Source organism: Vespula vulgaris, chromosome 10 (assembly GCF_905475345.1).
Source record: "Vespula vulgaris chromosome 10, iyVesVulg1.1, whole genome shotgun sequence".
NCBI classification, from domain to species: domain Eukaryota; kingdom Metazoa; phylum Arthropoda; class Insecta; order Hymenoptera; family Vespidae; genus Vespula; species Vespula vulgaris.
The window spans coordinates 5,920,327-5,946,758 of NC_066595.1; the positions used below are offsets into that span (position 1 = coordinate 5,920,327).

The 26,432-nt window shown below is 35.0% G+C and overlaps 1 protein-coding gene across 7 annotated transcripts in view; it reads left to right on the top strand.

Annotated features, from left to right (window-relative positions):
• The window catches only part of LOC127067060 (putative polypeptide N-acetylgalactosaminyltransferase 9), a 170,466-nt gene that overhangs the window by 129,450 nt on the left and 14,584 nt on the right, over positions 1–26,432 (top strand). For all 7 annotated transcript variants that reach the window (XM_051001561.1, XM_051001555.1, XM_051001554.1 and 4 more), the window contains 4 exons: positions 20,842–21,011; positions 24,090–24,403; positions 24,880–25,078; positions 25,274–25,443. In XM_051001561.1, coding sequence (XP_050857518.1) covers positions 20,842–21,011; positions 24,090–24,403; positions 24,880–25,078; positions 25,274–25,443 — 853 coding nt within the window. The remainder of the gene's footprint in view (positions 1–20,841; positions 21,012–24,089; positions 24,404–24,879; positions 25,079–25,273; positions 25,444–26,432) is intronic.

The following is a 26,432-nucleotide window of genomic DNA, read 5'->3' on the forward strand; positions in this document are numbered from 1 at the left end:
AGCTCGATAGACAATAGAATCGTGCTGTCGCGAAATTGCGTTACCAAGGACGGTCGACGACTTGACTAACTTTCGGAAAGATGGTCGAACGATTCTGTCGTGCAAATAATGGTCATAAATTAAGTCCATCCCATACGCATCTTTGACACTCCCATAATCACCCAATAATAATAGGATTGGATTTTCGTATTTGGAATTTATACCTACGTGAAAGAACAAAGAAAAGAAAGTAACAATATTCTTTCATTATGTTAATAACTAACTCTTTGTAATCCGAGACTCACATCATCAATGGTTTCATGTTCGATTCATCGCACGTTCTGTCTCATTTCTTCTTGATACATCTTATTCATTATCTATTCATTATCTATGTCACTATCGTCAACCGATCTAATTAGTATGTGTAAGAGAAGACATTTCCTTTCCATTCAGACCAATTAGAATCGTATTTCTTTCTTCTCGAATTTCTTTTAAACTATTTTTTCCGAGCTCGACGCAACAAAGATAAACGAAGGAATACAAGATTGAGAAATTAATTAGTATATTCTTTCAATGGAAAAAAAAAAAATAGATCAGTCTTGAATGTAATACTCCGATCGGGAAAGAAAGAAAAAGTAAAATGATACGAACAGGTCTCCGTAGAATATTTTATTCTTATTCACGCGGTTACAAGTATTAGAATTATTAACGTTATAAAAAAAAAAATGTTATTAATAACGTTCGACATTTATAAATTTTTAATCATGAGATGTGACGGTTTATGTTATTATCTTGAAAGACAAACTTCATAGAAAATCCATTAGTTGTCGAAATAATATCATTGCGTTTGGATGTTTGTTCAACGTAATGAGAAAGAAAGAAAAAGAGGGAAAGAGAGAGAGATACATATACTGAATAACAGAGAAAAAAAGAAAGAGAGAGAGAGACATTCTAAGAAATAAACGAGAAGACGAAAGTCAATAAGATTATATCTTGAAACGTCGTAGATAAGTAAGGTGGCTTTGTCCGTTCGTTCGTCGAGAATTTCTTTTCGAGAGAACGTTCTCCACGATTGAGTTTTACGAGCCGAGCACGTCACGTGCAAGTGAGATGATGGTATATTCGCGGTTACGCTTCTAGGAGCTGCGAACAGCTCGTAAAAGTGAGAGGGAGTAAGAAAGAAGATGCGCAAGAGGGATGAAAAAGTAAAAAAAAAGAAAGAAGGGAAGGAAGGAAAGGAAGTTTTCTTTCGGAGTGAGTAACGATAAGAGAAACTAGGAAGAGAGAAAGAAAGAGAGAGAGAGAAGAAAACTTGTCTACGAAAAAAAGTCATTTTAGTTGTTTCGAAAATTCGCTAGACTTCGATCCTTTTTTCTCCCCGTTCATGCTTCGTTTCTTTACATCTCTGTTGCTTACATTCACTTTCTTCCACTTTGCTCCTTTCGAATTGGTCCCGTTCGTCGACCAACGCGTTGAAAGGTACATATGTTGGTTTAGAAAAACACGATCGAAGAAACAAGTTCGATTTAAAACGTCGTGTCTCCTTGGATTTTGTCTTCCTTCTTATCCCTCTTTACTCTTTTCTAAATTTCACTTCACTTCCTCTTCTTTCTTATCTTTTCTCCATAGATCTTTTTTATATATATATATATGTATGTGTATGCGTCTGTCTGTGTCTATGTGTGTGCTTTAACTCGACGGTTTTATCGTCTTCGTCTCTAGAACGAAATTAATTAGCTAATTAATTTTAGTTTCCCTCGTAGACTTTTTTCCCGATTGATTCTCCCTCTCTTCTTTAATTCGCTAATCACTCTATCAAGAAGAGTTATTTTAATTGTGAGTTCTTACTTTTGATTACTCAATTTTGTTTTCTTCCTTTTTCTTATTTCATTCATAAATACATAATTATTCTCATTGCGGTTGTCTTTCCAAAGGCTTCTTTCTAAAGAAATATCATAAGAACGATGTGCGGACTACGAATAATACGAAATGCAAAACGAAAATTACGCAGCATTTAGAATCGTTTTGTCTTCATATTTGCCAACGTGTAACACATTCTCACAGTTCTCTCTTTATGAATGAACTTTTGTATAAATCGTATTTCTCTTTATTGATTTTTCAACTCCGAGTTTCTTGTCACTTCGTTGAACATGAAATGTGTTCGACAATACAATAAAAATCGAAATTAAATTTTTGCAAAAACGAAAAAAAGAAAAAAGAAAAACAGCAGCAACGAGATTTACTTTTTTTTTCTTTCTTTTTACACACATTCACTCGCTCACACGCACGCAAACATATATATAAAATTAACACGTGTAACCTTTGACGATACGTCGAGAACAGGTGGGTAAGTATTTTCGATCGATGTTCGTGTACGCTATTCATTTCGAAACGTGCCTCAAAATGTATTTTACCTTTCGATCGACCGATCCAAGTCCATTAAAAGTGTTTTTACGAGTTTCATCTCGCAATAAATGGAAGTCAATTGCAAGCTTCGCAGAAATACACTCACCGTCATCGCAAAGTGCTGTCGCCGTTAATGGACCCCTCCAACGAGAAAGAGCGTGATTGATGACGTAACTAATTAATATCGTGGTCTCGTATGTGCTTGTAATTATCGTACCGATCGAACGAACATATATTCCAAAATTTTTATTTCATATATGGTATGTATATACATACTTATATACATATATCAACGAAAGACTTCTTCGAAAATATTCTTCCCTATAATTTTCATAATATCTCTTTTTTTCTGATATTAATTCTCTTTGTATCCTTTGACACCGACGAGTACGTTTTCTTATCGGCTTATTTCTCGGATTACAAGGGAGCAAAAAGGAAAGAATTCATGACTGATATCTTGAAAATGACATTTTCAACTTTACTCATGGATATATTTTCAAAGCCATCCACTACGACCCTTTGTTTCTTTTCTCGACTGTTCTCGAGTCTGTTTATATCGTTGACTTTTTCTTAACACCATTTCTCGTCCGTTCTTTCTCCATTCACGATTCCCCTTGGGTATAAATTTTATACGTAAAGCTATAGAATATTTTTATCGATAATTCAGTAAGAATCGTAGGAAGGAATAAACAGAAAAGAGTAGGAGGAGGAGGAGGAGGAGGAGGAGGTGGAGAAGGACGTTCACAAATTAGTAGTACATTGCCAAGCTAATCAACAGATAGGAAAGCCGATCGTAAGCCGATTGAGTTAATAATATAATCTATGATTTATAGCAAGACCGAGCATTGTGAATTAATGGAACATTGTCTACAATAGTATGCACTGACAGATATCCAATTGTACAGATAATTATCGTCGTTGCACTCGTCGCAATTAGACCCGAACGCCGAAGAAAGATTTTGAATCTATTAATTGCTTATCGATTGAAAAAGTTTTCCTTTATTTTTTGTTATTACTTAAACGATGGAATTGTTAGCACGCTTTAGGATCAAACGAATCAATTAAATTAAAAAAACAAGACAATAATATTATACAAGCGTAGTTCTTTTTCTAATCTTTTTTTTTCCTTTTTTTTTATTTCAGAAGTAGGGAAACAGCTTCAGAAATTTTTATAATCATTTAGGTGTTGAACGAATAATCAGGAAATATAAAAACTTTGAAAAATTGCCTTGAAATTCTTCGTCGATGATCGTTATAAGATCGTTGTAAGAATTTCGAAGAGAAAAATACACACGCAAGAAATTGAAACGATAAAGAATCTAGATCACGTCGACAGTGTCCAGTTTCCCGTCATCCGGCACCTGTTACGGAACACGACGCGTTCCGTGTTAGAAGTTACAAGACTAAACGTCTGTCATCCGCATATCCCGGTTACAGATAAACGGGTCAACGTTATTCCGATATACGTGTATGTGGGAAGAAGAGATATGCGTGTATGCGTGCGTGTACTATACCAAGTTTACTTCAACGTTGGTCGAACATTCCTATGGAATTATAGGACGTTTACGTGCGTGGAAATTTATACGAGCGCGATCGAAACATAAAATTCGAATGCATAAAGGAAAACAGAAATGTATACCTAACGTTAAACGTCATTGGCCATAGGAAATCATTTCTTGTAGAATTTTCATGGAATTCAGTGGAATTCTTTTTTCCTGTTTTTTCTTTGTTTATCTTCGAATTGTTCGCGATTGGATTTTAAAATTTCGTTTTCATTTTTGCCGAGACATTTTACTTATCGAGTGTATGTTAAAAAATTCTAAAAAAAAAAAAAAGAAAGAAGAGAGAGAAAGAGAGAAAGAAAGAAAGAAAGAAAAAGAAAAAGAAGAAAAAGAAAAATACAATAAAAGTTTCATGAATCTACAGCTCATCGATCGAATGATGCTTACTCATTTCGGTCACGTTCAAGTTATTTGCCATTCATCGTACAAGAATATACGCGTTACCTTCGAAGTTCCCGATGAAAACCCAGCAGACCACGCACCGACATAAAACCTTTCATGAAATATCGAGTTTCGGGGTTATCCGCGGAATGAACTCCATACGTTAAACTGGACGGGAAAAAGGAATTTGAGCGAGCAAACGTTTCAACGTTTCAGCAAATGCTGCATCGCCCAATAAATTCATCTTCGTTCTACGGAATGAAAAATGCTTTGATGATAGCCTCTGTGTATACGTGTCTCAAAAAAAAAACAAACAAAACAAAACAAAAATTTACAATTACTATCATTACTTATAATTAACAAGTAATTTATACGACGTTCATATAAAAATTGATGTGTGTTATTTGTTTTGTTTGCTTTTTTTTTTTTTTTACTTTTTATTTCTTTTTTTCCTTTCCAATTACAGTGAGAATTATTCGTGCGTAGTTAGAATACGAAGTCAAATATCGTGTTCGTTCGAGAAAGAAAAGGTATTCTTTCTTTCTCCCTTTCTCTCTCTTTTTCTTGTAAAAAGATATTGAATTCGTCTCGGCGTAATTTTGTGAGCACCTCTTCGTTCTCCTTTCATTTTTACATAGTCAAACAGGGAAAGATACGACGTAGCGGATTTTACGGCAAACGAAGAAGGAGTCTGGGAAGTCTTTAAGCACGTCTCGCTCTAATTACGCGATACCGAGACTTCGTTTTTGTGTGTGTGCGCTCGCTTGCGTGCATCACATGTGCGTGTGTGTGCGTGTATATATATATGTGTGTGTGTGTGTAACACGCGGAAACGCGTGGGCGTGAAAGAGAGCGAGCTTCGCTAGAGCCCCAAAAGGGTTGGATGGGGTTAGAAGATGGGGGTGGTTGTTCGCGGCGTTGCATCGTCGCGGTATAGACGAGGGAAGCGACTCTCTCTCTCTCTCTCTCTCTTTCATTCTCTTTTATTCTACTATACATGTATTCATCCATATACCTTTCCTGTAGTATATGTGAAGAAGGTAGTACGAGTCTCAGAGAAGCAAGAGATTTGGCTGGGTGAGTACAATCGCTTCCAGAAGTTTATATCAACCATGTAATTTACACAACTTTATTTCACAACTAAACAATTGATCGTTAATTAACGACGAATAAACCGAAACTAAATAATTTTCCACGAGACGAATGATAACGATTGACCGAGATTTCGTTCTCGATGCGACAATTTTTAATTACCACCTAACGTTAATTACACGGTTGCTCATTTAAAACGTTATTTGGTATACAACTTGCAGTAAAATTCCACGGGTGTTATCTTGTCCGCGCCCATTTAAAGCGAAATACATCGTTTCGCTTTTAATCGATGGGAGTAACATTCTATTGTAATTAAAATTCTCTGTTTCTTTGTGAAGTAACATTGGAAATCTCTTTGAAAAAGAAAATGAGTTGATTTACGGGTAAATATCTCGTTCGAATTTTTTTCGGCTGAGTGTTGAAGGGGAAACGAGAGAAGAAAGAGAGTGGCAAAATGATAAAAAACAAATAAGAAAAACAATGACGAGAGATTGTCAAAGATAACCATAGATAACACGAATTCTCGAAGATACTCGAAGATAGTTGGAAATTGTCGATTTGTATTTTGATTTTTCTACAAAGTTTATTCGTGAAAGTCGGTCGGTAAGGTATTTGTGAACGTATCTGTCCTCTTCCATTTTTCTCATCTCCCCTCTACCTTCTGTCTTTCGTTCATTCATTTCTTCTTTCATTTCCTTTCTTTTTCTCCTTATTTTTTTCTCTTCTATTCCTCTCTATTCCCATTCTCTCTTTTCTCTTTATCTCTTCCTCTTCCTCGTTCTCTCTCTCTCTCTCTCTCTCTCTCTCCTTCTGTCTCTCTCTCTCTCTCCTTTACGCTCGGAGATCAACGCGAGACATTGTAGTTGCCAGGCCATCGGCACTCATGGCAGCGACGCGGATGTAAGTGCGCATCCACTTGTCTGGAAGCACTCAGGTGTGCGCTCATTAGACGCCGGGGTCAATGAGGCGACCGATCTCTGCTCCCTCCGTTGCTTTCTCACTCGAAAGGGTCCTAAGGGAAGGAACGTTCGTGAAGTGAAAATTCGTCTTCGACGATTTTTTTCTTTTTTTTTTCTTCTTTTCTTTTTTTCTCTTTTTTTCCCTATTTTTCTATCTTTCCTTTCATCGACGTCGAATCAAAAGATGTCTGATCCATACGTAACGTAAGTGAAATATGTTTGGTTACGGTCTTTTTTCTTCTTCTTTTTTCTCTTTATATTCGTTATTTTTTTATCGAGTTAATGGAACATCGTCAATGTACATGATATCTCGTTGGGAGTTCGAAAACGAGTTAATTAAAACTTTAACTGTTGAAGCGATAAATCAATATATATATATATATATTTATATCCGACATCATTTATAAATTTTTACAAATGAGAGATAGATGAGATTAGCGCGATTGTTATAAAGTTAGTAAAAGTCTAATCTTTTAAAGTTAAAATATAAAATGAAAAATAAAGTTTTAAATATTATGAAAAGAATTCTTATGTGAAAACGTTTCAGATTGCTAAAAGACTTTGCAGAATTCAGTGTCAAAAACTATGTCAATATTCAATACCGTGATACAATTTTCGAAGAAGATCGAAATAAGAACGAGATCTTTGCCAGAGTATACATTTCAAATAGAAATCTTATTTCTTACGGAAATGCCAGAGCTTTACCACGTTGATAGCTTATTTTTTTTTCCAAAGATCAATAATCTTTTCAGTAGAAAGGAAAGAAAGAGAGAGACAGAGAGATGAAACATCCTTCTACGTGTTTTACGTTTTTATTATCGCATCTTGGTATTGAAAATCAAACTTCTCTCGCGGTACGACGTCGATTGAATCCAATTTGCAAATTGCAAAAGTTGCGACGCTCTCGCTATGGGACGTAGAGAAGGAAAGAAGAAAATATTACACAGAAAAGACATTTCGCCATCGACGTCAAATCGAGACTTCATCGGCTCTCGTTGTAGTATAGATCGATGAGAAAGACAGGTGGGTTGAGAAGGGGAGAGGTGGAAAAAAGCAAAGGATAGAAAGAGATGATAAAAGTGATCGGTCTAACCGATAACGAGTACCACGTTGGTACTGCGTTCTTCGTCGTGATCGTGCACGGCTGATCCCAATGAAAAAGACCCTTTGTATTAACTTTTTTTTTCCTCTTCTACCTCTACCTCTTTCTCTCTCTTTCTCTCTTTCTCTCTCTCTTTCTCTTGGTTCCCTCGTACTTCCTACTCCCTCTCTTTACTTTTTACTCGGTAGGCTCATAATTGCGAGCACCGATCCCATCCTTCCTCTTTCTCGTTTTCGTACCACTTTTATCGATTTCGAACGTTACGAAACGTGCTCGAATATTTTTCAGGATTAAAATAAAAAAAAGGAATTGAAAAAATTAAAAAGAGTACAGCGCTTCAACAATGTTACCGAATGAATGAAAAGAGAATCATTTTATTTCGACTTTTGTCTCGTGCGTTTCTTTTCCGTTTTTAACTGTTGCAGCTCGATAAGAAGAAGAAAAAGAAGATTGAGATTTATTAAACATTAATAATTAAGAAAATCGTGACGAGTGGATATGTGTTACGGTCTTGAAAAAGAAAAAAAAACAATTCGTATTAAGCGATAAATTGTTCAAAGGGAATTACTTCGATGTCGGCGTTATCGTACAGAAAAACAAGTTGGTATTCGTATCGCAACGTTAGAGTTGAAATTTTTGATTCATAGCAAGATGAAAGAAAAATCATAAGCAATTGTCTTGATACATATCTTTCTTTTCTCTTTGTCTTTTTCATTTTCGTAAAAATAAATCAAGTATAAAGAGTACATATTTTTCTTTTTTGCTCGCCGAGATAATCACATATTAATTGTATAAGATAGAAGTCGATTTCGTCGATTGAAAATATCATTGATAAGAAAAGTAACAAAATTTAGAACAATAAAGAATATAAAGTATCGACATTGTACGATAATATATTCTTTTTATCATTCAGATTCTTGGTCGTTCGTATAAAGAAAAAGCTTTGCCTTTTGTAAGGAATAGTCGCATCAAGTCCGAGTCGAAGCCCTTGAGGCTCGCTCTGCTCCATTTCGAGGCTTAAGCTAACCTCGAGTGGTAAAGTTCAAGAACGTAACCAACACCCTGAGATGCTCTTTTGCCGGTAGAAGATCGCTAGAAAGGGGTTACCGGTGAAGAGGGTGCGGTTGGTAGTTGTAGTGGTGATGGTGATACTCGTAGTGGGGGTAGTGGTTCTTCCTTGCCAAACTAACTTCGAAATACGGTTCAAAGTTGAAGATAAAGAGATAGAATGGGAATAGGCCTTCTCTTTCTTGACTCTCTCTTCTACTTTGAAATTTCTTCGATCGTTCGTTTCGTACGAGGGTTGAGAGAAGTATACACAAAAATATGCATCCATGCATGTACATATTCTGACACGTTATATATATATATATATATATATATATATATATATATATATAGGCGACATTGGAATTCTTGATTTTCAAAGAGAAATTGCGGAAGGTACGATCGTTCGTCTCTGTCTAAAACACTCTTTGCGAGGCCACTTCGTTTCTCTCTCTCTCTCTCTCTCTCTCTTTGGCTCTGGCTCTCTCTTTCTCTTTGCTTCTTCGCGTGACATTTGTATCGAGAAAGCCTGCAATTCTCGAAGCACTTTGTGTAGCGATCTTGAGTACAGAGCATGCTTGTCACAGCACGGAAACTGCGAAGTCGTGCGATTACTATTACACCGTGTCAACGTAGACGCTCGAATTGGTTTCCCGTCAAAGAACGGAGTCTCGTAACTTCAAACGTTTACTTTGAATATGATCTTTCTTCTTTCGCTCAAAGTAAGATGTTACTTTAAAAAGAGGAATCGAATAATGAAGGAGACGTCACAATAAGTACGGAAGACTCATCTAATGCGTATATGTCTTCTAAGTCTTATTATAAATCGTAAATGACGTTTAACGTTGGCAAATGAAGTTTGTATATATATATATATATATATATATATATATATATATATATATATATATATACACACATACACACATTAGTTCTTAAAAGAACACTTATTGTAGAATTTAAATTCGCGTATTACAAAAATTAAAAAAGAAAAAGTAAAAAGAAACGCTTATTCACGAGTGACATAGGTTTTTTCAATAATTTATCTTACTGTTTATTATTTATCAATTGATAAATTTATTACTTTTTAAGGAATTTTGATTTAAAAAATTCTCTAGAATCTTTTATATTTTTATATAAGGAAAATGTGTTATAAGAATTTAGTACGTTTTCGGAGAAAGATCGATTATCAAATAATAAGCTTATTAAAGATTCAGTTATAATTTTCATTGTTAAGCGTAATATATTAAGTCCGATTCTTGGCACTGTTATAGATCGTTTACATTCTTTTTCTCTTTATTTTCGTTATAGAGAATATTCGTTTATCTGGTACATTTAATTATGAATGCTCGACGATGCGCAAGGAAAGTAGAACGGTCGTTATTCGAATCAGTCGTATACCGAGAGAATTTGCATTCGCGCGATCGCACAAGAAGTATTTTCGTTTAATCGAACGTATTAAATCTTCGGAGAACGATGCTCTCGTGTATTCTGCAGCGAGCGCATATTTTAATGAATTATTAAAAAAAAATCGTTGTACAGTGCACTTTCATTATATATTGCGATGTGTAGCCTTTTGTACCATTCCTTTTAATAATTCGACGCACGAATGTCTTTAGAATTCGTTGTACATAATTTTAAATTTAGAATCATTTTTATCGGACACGTAAAAGAGTGACGTACATTGTTAAGGACACGCAATGTTAAGGACGGAAAAGTCAAGGCACGTTTTTTTTTATTCATTCATTTTTTTATAATCAAAAATGTTTAATATTTCGTTATTCTATACTATTTGTTAAGAAAAGTATGAATTTACTGCATAATTATTTTTGTACGCTTGCAAACTAGTTTGCTTTTTTTATATATTTGTTTTTATCACTTATACTATTTAATCTTTATATGCGAGATAAAACATATGCTTTTGTCGATCGTTCATTTTATTTTTGAGATGTATATACAAAACGTCTGATGCGGTTCCATAATTTTTATTTATAATCGAACAGTTTCGCCGGACAGCTGTCGAAGATAAAGATACTTAATCGTTTTTAAAATTCGTCCATCTTTTATACATATTTTAACGATATCGTGCAACAATGCGATCGTTTAGTTAATTTATCACAATTTTGATTTTCGTATATACATATATATCCATCCTTTTAAATATTTCCCATGGGAAAGCTTTTCATTGAATATTCGATAAATTTTTCGAAGATAAATGGAGCTACGAGATTATCAAGGATAGTTCGAATATTTGCAGTGTCGAATAGCCGACTTGAAATCTTTCTCAATACGTTGCAATTTCAATCAACTATTCGAATTCAGCCTTTACTCTCATTTCTTAGATATTCCCATTCACGAAATTACTCGAGAGTTGCCTCTAAATAGCCGTGTGCCTACACATGATGTTCTAAAATACACATGAATGTACTCTTTAACGAGCATTGCGGAAAAACTCGCGTATACGGATCGTATAACTAAAGTTAGAAGAGTAAGATATTTTCTAGGCATAAAATGATACTAATTCGAGAGTACACTTTTCCTAACACATATACATACATATACATACATATATATATATATATATATATATATATATATATATATATATATATACACGTACATATTCATCATCTTTCTATCTCTTTCTCTCTTTCTTTATGTCTTTATCTGTTTGTCTTCTTCCCTCTCGTTCTCCCTCTCCATCTCTCTTTGTCTTTATCTGTGTCTCTTTTCCACTTTCTCTCTCTCTCTCTCTCTCTCTCTCTCTCACTCACTCGCTTATTCACTCACTCACTCATTCACCAGCTCTTCAAGTTGGATCATAGAACAACGCCTTCTTGTGCTTGAGTTCGTCCGCAAAGGAGATACTGCGTACAGAATTACATAGACGATGGTAAAGCTTCGTTGTGAATAGATAGAGGAGAAGGTAGTAGATGATGCATGTATCTACGTATATATCTGTATATACCTAGGTTTATGTGTGCATGTGTGTGATAGTGGTATTAGTTCAAAAGTTAGGCATCTCTCCTTGGTAAGCCCCACGGGCCGTGCCGAAGATCAAAAGATTACAATATACCGATATCATCATGAAAGAAGAAGAGTGTGAGAGTGAAGTAAACGGGGTTTGGAAGGGACGGAAGAAGAAGGGAAAGAGTACTCGAAGAAGGATGGTAAGGGCAAGCTCGAGTTCTTCAAAGGAAGAGAGACCTTAGACGCGTAATAAAGGTAGCCTCGCGATATTCCTACCAATCGGGAAACTAATATTTTTCCGACGACTCGACTCGAAGATATTATTGATTTCTCGTCGAGAAACGACAAAACGCTGCGATATTTTTATCTTCGTCACGATTCGAATCTTTTGGAACTTTATTGGATAATCGTTATATTTCAAATCGATTTTCCTCTTGTTCCTTCTTTTTTTTAATTCTCTTCATTTTTGCCAAGTGTCATTATTTTTGAAAGAAAAAAAGAAAAAAGGGAAGAAGAAAATCTTGTTTTTTTCTTTTTTTCATTATTAAAACTTATTATTCGTTATTAAAATTTATTCGTTATTAAAACGCGTTCGCCGGTTTAATTTTCACCTCTCAGAATGGTTCCTGGAGAAATCGTGAAATTTGTTATAAATAAACATGGCTATGATTAGCCGAGAATATCATCGCGTGAAATATCCCTTTATTTGTATATTTTATAGTTTGTCTCGTTTATCCTCCATTTTCGTTTATTCATAAATTCTATACCAATCTCGCGTTTACAAAAAAAAAAAATATTTATGATTCTTAGAAATCTTAATGAGAAAGAACAAGAGAGAGAGAGAGAGACAGAACGAATATATACGCATATACAATAATACAATAAGGTCGATACGCACGTGCATAACCTTGGTGATCTATTAAACTTTTATTTTGTATATACATATTGTCATAAAGAATGTTTACTCTTGAGAATTCCTTGAACGTTCATTAAGAAGATACGCAAGGATAAATATCATTGTTCTCGAGTTTGTGTATTTTCAATTGAGTTCGTAGTTCTCTAGAATTAAGAATAAACATAAAAAGCAATAGAAACAAGGACATGCTCGTAAACCAAACGATGTACGTGTCTCTCTAGAGGTGAATGAAATATTTAGTCTTTCGTCGTAACTCAGTGCGAGAACATCGTAAGAGATCAAAGATTCGTCTAATAGTTTTTCCGGATTATTAATCACGAATTTCCAGTCGTTAAAAATCATCATCGAAGTGTAATCAATAACGTTGCTGCCATAGGATCATCATCGCTATGAAGTTCAACATAAAACGTAATACGACTGACAAGTATATCATCGGACTTATGTATGTACGTATATTAAGAATATATTTTATATTACATTTCGCATATCACCATTATTCGATCGATCAACAACTTTACATCGTTATACATAAAAAGAGATTTCGTTCTATTAATTTCTATTAATTTCGAGTGAAAGATTCGTTGAGCGTATCTCGAGAACAATACGTAATTATGTAATTTTTGAGTAATTAAGTAGGCAATAGATATAAGAACGAGCCGATACGATTTATTAAGAAACGTTAAACTATGCTTAATTAAGTTAACAAATAATTCGCTTAGATTCGTTTAGATGCCTTGAAATAATCGATTACATCGAAAAATCTTATATCCATTTAAATAGCATTTTAAATAAGTAGAAGAATATTTTTAAACGAATTTATACACATCGCAGTAATCAAGTTCTTCGACGTTATCAAACGTGGGTACATTCAAAGAGGGATAGACGAAGTTATTTAGAAACGCGCAAACTATTTCACGCTGTTAACGTGGCTTTGTCGGATACCGACGACATCTCGCTGCTAAATTAATACCGTTGCCAGTGGTAATAGTGTCACAGCTTCCTCATGATAGAGGCGTTTAATTAACATATGCTGTATAAACGTCGTTGGAACAGAACGACATGCGAATATGAAACATGAATACTATACATTATATAGATATGTAGAACGTATCTATGAAAGGTGGAAAAGCTTGATATTAATTATAAACGAGTATACCGTCGTAATACCCAAGGACAAATTACTTTCACGGACCAATACAGTTAGTAGTTTATATTTTACGATAGGTAGGTCATACTTGTATTAAATTCATCGCTATGTTTTCATATTCTCAAAGAAAAGTATACAAGTACATATATATATACATATATATATACACATATATATAAATCGTTCGACCGACAAGAGTGACAAGATATAAATCGAAAACATACAAAGAGAAAAGTATCCGTGCAAGATTTTTCCGATATGTATTTCTAGGATCGATATTTCTAAGAGGAAAAATATATTTCGTATCGCGAAATTTGTTTATATTATTATCTTTCTTTTTCATCTCGAAATTTAACATCCCGCTACGTTTTCTATCGATAGAGTTTCGATAAAGAAAATATGTCGATTCGTAAAATCTATTATTCGAATAGAAAGAAAGCAAGTAGAGATAACGAACGAGTAGAAACGTACCTTCACCGTTCCAGGCACTTTACGATCACTTAAGGTGAGAACCATCTTTAAGAGTCTTCGAAATCCTCGAAACTTTCAAGCTCTTTATATATTCAATTGGAATATTTCAAGATCCTTCCGTAATTTCACTTCTATTTATTTGATCCATATTCTTATTAATTAATGGAAAATATATCGTAAAATAAATAATCACTGTGTATGAATATTTTTATTAGTATAAATAATGAAGTAATAGAATTGTGCCACTTATACCATAGTACTGATGTTTTGTTACAAACACTTTGTTAGAAACCAAATTCGCTTCTATTTACTTGATCAGTTTTTATTAATTTGTATTAATTAATGAGAAATATTTTATAAGATAAACGATCACTATATACGAACATTATTGTTAACATAAATAATTAAGTATCAAGATTGCGTCACTTATCATAGTACTGATATGTTATTATAAGTACTGACCAATTTTTTTTTCTTTTTCTTCTTTTTTTAAATATTATTAAATACCGACGCAGTAAATAACAGCGTTATAATTTTACAAAGAGCCATTTTCGAGTATTAGCATCGATATCGAAACGTGCCATTTTTCCTTTTCAAGTACATACTAATTTATCAAACTCGGCCTTCATTTATTAACAATAATAGAACGAATGAACGAAGAGAAAGAGAGAGAGAGAGAGAAAGTGAAAGAGAGAGACAGAAAGAGAGAAAGAGAGAGGGAGAGAAGATGAGAAAATGGGAATCAACCGCTGTGGATGACAGCCAAGAGCTGACTTTGAACGCGAAGCACAGAAATAGGGGAATTTGGCCGGTCGCAATCTCCACGAAGACAAACCGTCGTTGCTGCATTAAAACTTCGACTCGTTTCCACCCTCTTCTCCAACCCTTCTCTCTTTCTCTTTCTCTCTCTTTCTCTGTCCCTCTCCCTCCATACTTTCGACCGCCTACCACCCGTTATTAATCTTCCGTGCGAAAGTTGGCAACGCCTGGATATTAATCATGACCGGGCATCGCGGTAATTCCGTGGGACCTACTAATCACGGGGCAAGACCAATTAATTCGTGGCGTTATAGAGCGGTTACGTGTCCATGTGAAAGAGAGAGAGACAGAGAGAGACAGAGAGAGAGATAGAAAGTAGAATTGGATCGAGAATGCAACGATCGGTGCGACTACCTTCTCCCTCCCTTATTTTCTATTCTTCTTGTTTTTTTCTCTTTCTATAGGTAAAAATTTTACATTACACGTTTCTTGAACGTAACTATATCAAGGATAGAATAATTCGCGAAAGTAAGTAAATAAGTAAGTAAATAAGTAAGTAAGTAAGTAAGTAAGTAAGTAAGTAAATAATTAGAATGAATAACGATAAAGTTAAGAGGATAGAACAGGAGCGATAGAACGATCGATTTTACGTGCTATCTTGGAATTGTCGAACACAGTTGAGGAATCGAAGACAACGAAGAAATTAGTACGGTCCTAGCGTCTAACACTTACAATGGAGCCTTCCAGCTATGAACGTCTCTTAGAATAGAATTCCAGAAGCGTTGAATGGAAGGACACTTTCGGCCGAGTGTCATCGATTTCGAAAGTGGAACTAGGAGACAGAGATCTTGAAAGTCGAGAGAAAGAGAAGGGCGAGCGAGGGGTTAAAGGGAGTTGGAAAAGGGATACGTGTCTCTTCTTCAGGCTCCATTAGTTGGAAATCTGCTGCGGTTCGTAGAAAGCATCCGGACTGGATGGGACTTCTATGTCCAAAGGGCAAAACGTCGGTCAGGAAAGAGGAAAGAGGGAGGAGGTGGGAGGAGAAGGTTGAGTAGTATGACGGGGGGAGGGAGAGGTATACGCGTTAAGAGAAGAGAAGAAGATAGAAAGACGAAGAGAAAGGTGGTGGGTAAAGGTAGAGAGAGAGAGAGAGAGATAGTCGACCAATAAGCAGCTAGAAACTTGGCTCACTTCCAGACAGGAAGTAATACCGGCTTTTCTAAAAGTTGCAGAGTTCGCTCTCGCTTTACTCTTCGTTGGGCTCTCTCGCTCGTTTTACTCGCTACCGGTGCGCGTCTTCGCTTCGTAAGCTACCCCAGGATGGACTCGTCCGAAGTAATAGTTTGGACGATGGCTAACGAGGGCGATTGTTTGGGGATGCTGATAATTACGTTAGTTCCTTCTCCGCCTATCTCCATCTTTCTTCTCCATCTTCTCTCCTTATCTCCGTCTTCTCACACTCTCTCTCTCTCTCTCTCTCTCTCTCTCTCTCTCTCTCTCTCTCTCTCTCTCTCTCTCTCTCTCTCTCTCTCTTTCTCATGACAGTTTATCCAGACGCGAGGATAACGAGCCTTATCCTTCTTATTCTTCTTGTACCTTCCTTTCGTTCGTTCGTCGTTCACCCAAAAACTTCACTCGAGCGAACGTCGAACTCAAAGTTGTCTTATTTATAACAAGCTTTTAGCGAGAAAGTGCGAGAGAGAGAGAGAGAGAGAGAGAGAGAGAGAGAGAGAGAGAGAGAGAGAGAGAGAGAGAGAGACAACATAAACGAGATTTCATAAGAAATTATAAATATTGAGTCATAATTTTCTCGCTTGATCGTATTCCATGTGAAGTCAAGCAAGCGTTAATATAATTATCATTATTTAAAATTGTAAAAGAAAAGAAAGTTTATAAATCTACAGAGAAAAAGAAAGATAGAAAGAGGAAAGAGACAGAGAAAGCGATACGACTTTTACACGCACGATTTGAGAGATGAAAACAACGCTCGTTATTAGTAAATCTGTTCGTGAAATTCCTCCTTTCTATTGGCATTAGACTAACATCACTTAGATCTCACCGACGTAACTTCGCAATAGTCTCGCATATCGTTTTCGTACATATATAGAACGCAAGTATGCGATGGTTTGTGTACTTTCACATACATACATACATACATACATATTAACTGAAAGTGGGAATAGGGACGAAAGGGATGTGTACCGAGATTTTACGTGGGCTCGTAGAAATAGGATGCAAACGAGAATGCTTGTTAGTGAGACTACTCTCATACGAATCGTTCTCGTGGTTGTTCTCTTTCTCTTTCTCTTTCATTGGGTGAGAGGAAGAGAAAAAGAGATAGACAGAGAGAGAAAGAGACGAGGTCGATGAGTAGCATGGAGAATGTTTACTTATTACGAGTAAACACAATCCATCATTCTCTTCTCCCAATCCTCTCTCAACGTCGTTGAAAAGTATCCTTCGTATTGCAAATTCCACGATGCTCTTAATAGTTCGTTCTGATATATGTCAAATTAATATCTTTTTCTTCGTAATAATAGTCCCTTCTTCATCCCTTTTGTCTTTCGTCTCTATCTTATTTTTATCCTCTTGTCCTTCATTTAATTTTAATATACCTTGTACATAGGTACATACAGCTTATATGAATATTAGATTGAAATTTATAGCAGTAAAATCGCATTATCTGATTTATATTTAAGAACGACTGAACATATCGGACGAGTAAGTTAAAATTGCACACGGGAATATCTTCGTTAATGATAGGAAGAGAAAAAGAAAAAGAATTTTCTCTGAGAAGAATATGTTCGATTTAAATGGTTTTAATGTTTGCTTGAAAATCATATTTTACATAGTATAGAGATGATAAGAATTCTTTTATACGATATTTATATCACTTTAGAATGTGATATTTTCATAGAAATAATAGATCGTTTTGAATCTTGCGAAGAATAAAACGATTGCTTCTCAAAGTATTCTATTATGTACGATAACGACAGTAAATTACCATGAGATGAGAGTATTAAAATAAAATAATTATATTTCTTTTGATTCAGAAAGTTGAGAGTTTTGTTATCATCGATAATTCGATTTTAGAATCGCAATCACAATGATTGAAAGCAACGAGGAGAGACGATTAATGGAATACATTTTCTTTTGTTACTTTGAATTGCAGTTAAACGATTATCAATGCTTCTCATAGTTCAGTGACATCACTGAAATCACATTAAATCGTTTTGCGAATCGCAAGGAACAATAACGGAATATTATTAAATTATCTTCCGAATTATATTTTTTTGTGTTTTTCCTTTTATGATTCCGAAGATTGTTATATCATTGGTATTTTTAACAATTAATTAGCAGTACGAGATAAACGTCATTAAAATATCGATCGGTACTATGATCAATTATTTTCTTGGATTTGTAGTATTTATATAAATTTGTATAAAAAGTATAGCTTAGAACGAAAATACGTCTTTCGTCTTAATCGTTGATAAATCTGTAAAATATCAAACATTTACAGAAAACTGTTTATTAAAATAAAACGTGTCTCATAATTTTAAATGTTGTACAGATTTATATCGATTTGTTGTATGAAAGATTTTAGAATATTCCCGTACAAAACGAGTGTTAAACATTTTTCGTATCACTTTGATATCGTTGTTAGACATTTGAATAATAATTCGAAAACCGATCGTTGATTATCACGAAAACGAAGCTTATTCTGTTCACGCTCTCGCGTGTGGAAAATCACGAAAGTTGTATGTTCTAGTTTTGTTTACACGGATGGTGGAGGATAGACATATATATATATATATATATATATATATATATATATATATATATATATAATAGTGCATGTACATCTACAAAAGGTTACCACGTTAGTGAAACTTTCCGTGCGAGGTGAGAAACACTTTATCATGGACATCCTCCCCGTTAGTAGAACACTATACATATATCCGAAAGTCTGCAGAGCCTCGGCCCATTACCGAATCTTTACGACGCTTCGTGGAACCTGCACTCACGAGTATTGTATTTTTGCCCTCTTTTAATTGAAACATTAATCTTCTTTTCCTTTTGTCTTTTCTTTCTTCTTTACCGAAGTATACACGGATACGACGATACCCAATAAACTTTATTTCTCTTACCTTTTATTTTATTTTTTCGATCGTATTAATTAAAAGCGTATTAAATAATGTCAACCTATTAATCCTTTAAGACATTTTGAGAAGTCGGTGGGAGTTTCAGTGAGAAAAAAAGTTGTATACATTTTGAACTTTGTTTAAAGTATTTACAAAAAAAAAAAAGAAGAAAGGAAAGATCAAGTACAATGAACGATTATCGATTTTACAGGAATATTTATTCTTTACAAATTTCTGATAACGCTTTTGAAAAATAATAAAATTTGCTTTTTAAATAATAAAAATAAGAAAAGAAAGATGAATCTTGGGATTCATATCTTCTTGATTTTCGATAATTTAATTATGAAAAAGTCTTGAAAAGAAATGAGATGATGTTATAAAAAAAAAAAGAAAGAAAAAAAGAATAAAAATGTATATCGAATAATGTCGCAGTGAAACATAATCGATGGGGAAAGAATAGCCAAAGACCGATCGAGGTTTATTTCAAAAAAGCGCAAACTTTGCACAGCGAGATTGAAAGTGTACATCCTTCATTTCGTGCAGAGAAAGTATTATTTTAGCAGGAGAAACATGATTCGCATAAATTCTTAGATAAGGATCAAAAATCAGCTTGGGTAAAGTAGAGGATCTATTTTCTTCGCTGATCAAGCAAAACATTTCGGAGGTAAGCGTTATGACTTGAATTTTAAATAAACGAGGAGAAGACCGACCCTTCGCCGTCCTAACCGAACCTTCCATTTCCGATAAATGTCAAATGTAGCGTGATTCAGATCGATAGTCTTATCAACCATCACCGATCTTTCAAGTTGGAATATATTACAAGAATAAGAAGACAATCTTTTCTCTCGAATTCAGGGATTATCAAATTTTTCAATATTTTACTTACACAACAGATATATTAATTGAAGACAAAAAAAAACGTCATTAAAGTTTTCATTATTCGGAGATTAAAAATTTAATGAACTGAATCGAAGTAATATATTCGATTCAGTCGAACGTATTTACTATAATTTTATTCAATCGAATGAACATGAAATTACACATCGTTGTAAATCGAATGAAATATATTAGAAGATTTCGTTAAGACGAAGATATGAAAATTATTTTTGGATAATCGGCTTGGGTGCATATGTACGTGTGTGTGTGTGTGTGTGTGTGCACTCGCATACATATGCATATGTCATAAATGTTGAATGTGAAATATCAGGCCAGATGAATAAAGTGGAAAGTTGCTTTAAGCCGGTAAACGGTTCGATCGTTTCTACTCGTTTAACGTTGAACATCGATATCCTCTTTTCCGACGACAAAAGAGAGTCCTATTGGGGGAGGGAGAAAGGGTTGAGGGAGAGGGTGGATCGAGGGAAGCTGACGGTGACGAAGCCGAAGAAGGATGAGAACGACAAAAAGAGAGAGAATCAAGTACGGATATCGAATGAGAAACGCGACGACTTTCTCCTACGCTGAGCACAGTAACTTCTTTTCCACTCTGCGGAAAGTAACTCTGTAAGTTTAAGGGTGATTTCCATAGGAGAAGAAAAATCTGAGTCTAAGCGAAGGAAGGATTGAAAAAATTTTACCAATTTTTAACGCCTTGATATTAATATAATATATATATATAATTAATACGCAATGTATTGCGTAAAATCATTTAAATATTTTTTCATTTATCTTTCCACTTATCATATACTTCAATATATTATCATATAATTAATATGCAAGTTTATTGCGCAAGGTCATATATTTAAATACTCAAAGACGATATATCCTCGCGTTAGTTTTGTTTACAGTTTTCTTTTTTTTTCCAATCGCACGTAGAGTCCGAATAACTTGTTAATCGCATTTCACGTCATTTTTCATGGAATCGTCGTACGAAATCATAACAATGTTTTTTTATTTTCTATTACGCAGGTGTAAGGAGCCTGGAAGATATCTGAAGGATCTTCCGCCTACTGCAGTGATTATTTGCTTTCATAACGAAGCCTGGTCGGTTTTGTTAAGGACAGTTCACTCTGTATTGGACAGATCACCGGATCAGCTTATACAAGAAATTATTCTCGTTGATGATTTCTCGGATATGCGTAAGTAATTAAAAAAAAAAAAAAAAAAAAGGAAAAGAAATGAAAAGATAAATTCTAATTAATCAGTCTTATATTAAAGAAGATACTTATTAGTACGATATACCCGATAACATCGATATACATAGATACGTAGATACATAGAAATCAAATAACATTAAGATTGATATCGAGATGATGATGACGATGACGATGATAATAATGATAATAATAGTACGTGGTTATTAACGTATTCCTATTCAGTTCGAATCGTTCGTTAACTTTGCGTCACTCTATGGTTTCAGGACAGATCGATTAATTGCAATATATCTCTCTTTGGTGCAGTTGAAACGTAACCACGCTTGATATGAATAGAATCGGATCTCCCTTCATATATATATATATATACATATATATATCCTTCTCTCTGTCTCTCTCTCTCTCTCTCTCTCTCACTCCCTCTCTTCTTCTCTCTTTCTCTTTCCTCGTTTCCTGCCTTTGTGTATCCATTCCCATATCATATTTCGATAGAAAATTTAAAAATGTCAATACGCATCGATAGATCGATCTCTATGTGCAATCTGCTTTTCGTGAGATATGAAAGAAAGTATTTTTCTTTTTTTTTTCTTTTCCTTCTTCTTCTTTTTTTTTTGTTCTATATTTTTCCCCTTCATTCATTCGAGTCGTTCTTTTCGCGTAATAAAGACTGCAAAAGGGAAACCAACATTGATGGTTTTTTGAGATCGTTGAAGATTAGATATGTATGTTCCACGTATATCTATGAGCAGAAAAAAAAAGAAAGAAAAAGAAGAACGAGAGAGAACAACGAGTACGAAAATAGAAGAAAAGGAATTGGTCGTGCTAGTTCTGTTTAAAAGCTCGAGATAAGCTACCTTAGTGACCGGAAGTGGGCTTCATAAACATACTCGCGTGGACTTTTGTATAAGGGAAAAGCAACGTGTACCTATGTAACCTTGATTACCTTGATAGGGACCAGCTGATAATTTTATCATAGAAACGAGATAATAAAGTTCCTTCGTTCTCCTTCTCCCTCTCTATCTCACTCTATCTCTCTCTTTCTCTTTCTCTCTCTTTATTTTCTACGATTTCCACGCTACCGTCGTCCGATTGCACGTCACGAAAGCGGCAGCTTCGTTTTGAACACGCGAGTTCATTCAAAAAAAGAAAAGTTTTAAAAAAGAAAGTTCTTTCGAACTTGTTATACTTTACATTAAACAATCTATCGCGCCTATCGTTTTCCTTTAGTTATCGGCTTTGTCATTATTTGTAAATGTATTTATAGAAAAGAAGAAAAGAAAGAGTTAAAGGGAAAAAATAAAAAATAAAAAGAAATGAAAAAAAAAAAAAGAAAATATGAAGAGAACGTTAGAGGTAGTCAATCTTCTTTATTGTACCGCAAAAAGGGTATGGCATAAAAACGCTTTTTACATTTACATCAAAATCCAATTTGTGTCAGTCCACGCAGGTGTGTGTTAATAAAATTTCCTCGTTTTTGTGCGTCGCCATTTACATCATTCTGGGGAGTCAGACGGCAGAAAGGAAAAAAATAGAAAATGGTGTTGCTCAGAGAGCAAATTTTTCCTCATTATCAGAGTAAAAAAAAGGAAAAAAGAAAAAGAAAAAAGAAAAGAGTTGAGAGTGGGTGTTATAAGCCTTATCCGTGTCTTTGGCTTCTTCTTCCTCTTCTTCTACTTCTTCTTCTTCTTCTTCTTGTTCTTCTTCTTCTTCTCAAAGATGCAAATGGTATGCGGGCTCGATGTAAGTTCAACCGCGTCGCGAACATTCCGAGGATTTTATCGATTTCCTTGGCCATTTCCATAGAGCAAACAGGAATGGAAGATAACGCGCGGGTCACAACGATCCACGAACGGAATCCCTTTATAAACCATATCCATAGTCAAGCGAGCTTAGAGCGTGTAGATTTAGGATCACCGTCCTGGCTCTCTTGCAAAGCTATTGTAACGTAGAATAAATCAAGGGACGTCCACTAATTACTTCAGCCTTCTGAAGCGCACTTCTGTGGTCACCCGTATCCTCGTAAATCTAAATATCGTGTACGATAGTTGTATCTTTGTACGGTCATTCTATGTTAAATATTAGGAGACGAAGTCATGAAAATTTTTCGGTAAAACTTTATATATTTAAGCTTTCTCCATTATATAAAAAAAAAAGAAAACGATAAAATGAAATACTTGATGATGAAACGTTAACAGTCTCTCGCGAAAAGGAAATATTATGTTTATTAATAGCGTATATAATGAGGTCCTATATATGTATATATGTGTATATGTATATAATCCTTTTGCACTTGACAACATCAAAATTAATATCTTATGAAAATGTAAAAGTATTATTTAATTTTCTCGAATATCGTTTTATAATTGTTACATGTGATAGAACTGTGATAAAAGTTTTCTATATTCAATTTTATGAATGTAAAAAAATCGCAGATACTGCTTTTTTTTTCTTTTTAATTTGCACACGACAATCTTTATGATTTATAAATTAGTATAATTGATATAAATATTACAATTTATACTAGGTCTTACAATGACGACAATGTCATACGGCCTTTGCTATGCGTCATTAATACATATCATTACATATTTTAGAACATATTCGGGTTGTTGAGAAACACGTACATATTTGGAATGGTGTTGATTGTTTGAGTAGTTTCAATTTATTAACGTGTAAATAACCGGTTACATTTACCCAGTCGAAATGCGAAATTTAAATCGTAAATTGGAAAATATATGACTAGACGCATTCGTGTGTGCTCGTGTGTGTCTAGAATAAATTCCAAATGAAAAGAAAAAATCTTTATTTCATTTCCCGTTGTATTTTTAATTAAATTCAATGAAACAGGATATCGAACAATAGAGAAATATTGGTTTTTTGAAACTTCTGTTCGTTCTTTTTTTCCTTTCTTTCTTTTTTTTTTATTTTTTTTTCTTTTATTTTTTATTTTTTATTTTTTTTTTTTTTTTGAAAAGAAAAAGAAAGGAAAAGAAAAAAAAAGAAAGAAAGAAAGAAAGGAGGAAAGGAAGAAATAAAAGAAATCATCGATCGATCGTTCAACAGCTCATCTGAAGCGGCAGTTGGAAGATTACATGATGAACTATCCAAAGGTGAAGATCATTCGTGCTCAAAAACGAGAAGGTTTGATCAGAGCTCGTCTACTCGGAGCATCCGCTGCCAAAGCACCGGTCCTCACGTATTTGGACAGTCACTGTGAGTGTACCGAAGGATGGCTCGAACCTCTTTTGGATCGAATCGCACGAGATCCAACGACGGTAGTTTGTCCGGTGATCGATGTTATCGATGACGCTACACTCGAGTACCATTGGAGGGACTCAGGTGGTGTGAACGTCGGTGGGTTCGATTGGAATCTTCAGGTAAACCAATCCAGGCTTGACTTTAATTTAAGTAACGATTGCGCGAGAAGGAAACTGTCCGTATAAATCCGGAGATGGAAACGTGAGTAAGCGAAGTGAGATTCTCCGTTTCCTTTCCTTTCAAATACGTTGGAAGGAATTTTAATTGGAAAACGTCGATTAAGACTAAGAACTGTATAACGTGAATTGCCTCATTTTCTTTTTCTTTCAGCAATATAATCTTTTCTTCCTTGAAAGAAGAAAAAAAAAGAAAAGAAAAGAAAAGAAAAGAGACAAGAAAGAAAGAAAGAAAGAAAGAAAACAAGTAGAAAGTTAGTAGTTTGAAATTCTCTTCCTTTCTTTCTTCTTTTCTTTTCCTGTTTTTTCTTTTTTTTTTTGTTTTCTTCTTTCTTATTTTTTTCTTCTCATCTCGCGAGAGCGTCGTTATGCTAAATAACCCGTCAAGTTTACGATCTTCTCTTCTGTTTTTTAATCAGTTCAACTGGCACGCGGTACCGGATAGAGAGAAGAAAAAGCATAAGAATCCGGCGGAGCCTGTTTGGTCGCCAACGATGGCGGGTGGTTTGTTCTCGATAGATCGGGCTTTCTTCGAGAAACTCGGTACATATGACAGCGGATTCGATATCTGGGGCGGTGAGAATCTCGAGCTGTCCTTCAAGACTTGGATGTGCGGAGGTAATCTTATTGTTCCGAATTTGTGATAGGATCGATATAAATATCGTATCTTTGATATTATTGATTCGCGATGATAAGATGAATGAAATTACGTACGTGACTGTAAGCCACGATTCAAGAACGAAATCGAACCGTAGCTTTCGCGTGAAAATTCTTTTTCAAAGTTTAATTCGAAAAGCGTTAACTGTCCTTTAGGCACACTGGAAATCGTACCGTGCTCGCACGTGGGTCATATCTTCAGGAAGCGTTCCCCTTACAAGTGGCGTAGCGGCGTGAACGTGCTCAAGAGGAATAGCATAAGGTTGAGTGAAGTGTGGTTGGACGAGTACGCCAAGTACTACTACCAAAGGATAGGTCACGACAAGGTGAGCACTTCTCTTTTGCTGCTTGAATAACCTTTCTACCGCTCGGTTTTTAGCTTCTCTCTCTCTCTCTCTCTCTCTCTCTCTCTCTCTCTCTCTCTCTCTCTCTCTCTCTCTCTCTCTCTCTCTCTGGTTCTCTGACTCTCTATCTCTCTCCCCTCTCTCTCTCTTTCTCTCTCTCTCTCTTACTCTACCTCTCCCTTTCTTCCTTCCTCTTTCACGGTTTTCGTTTACGAGAAGCGACGTGTGGCTGCTTAACTTCGTGAAATGTGACATACGAGTTCTCTCGAGGGTGACAATGCTTGCAAGATTTATCACGGATGTTTCTGCGGAAAGAGATTCCGAGTGAAATTGATGAAAATTTTATAAGACCTCATAGATCGTTGGATGTTCTTAATTTTTTTCTCTGTTAAAAGAAAAAAATTAGAAAACGAAGGAATGGAAGAAAGAAAAAGAGAAACAGAGAGAGTTAGGGCGAATGATATAGTGTATACTTGTATATATATATGAAAGACAGCGATATAAGCTACACAAGTGGTCGATGATGGAAAGGAGCATGACTCGGGACTTCTCGTAAAAAGGAAACCGTAAACGATCGAGGAAGGTTCGAGTAAAGATAACTCGCCTGTCTTGGCTTCTTCTACTCCTGGCTATAACGATTTATCGTTTATCGTCGATCTTCATTCGTTCCTTGTCTTCGGGCCTGCCACGATCGATGGGCCGAAGTGATCAAATAAAATGGATTGCGCCGGTAGCTCCAACTTCTTGACGACCAACGATGTACATACGTCTTCCGATTTTCACATTGACATCCTCTCTCGAGCGATAAATAAAAGAAGACAAGCGAAACGACAAAGGAGATTTCTCTATCATAATTTGTTATTGAACGATTGGATCAATTCGTCAAATTATCGATCATATCGTGAAAAGATTATTTTCTAAATAACTATCTACAAAAAATTGTTATTATTATTATTATTATTATTTTCTAT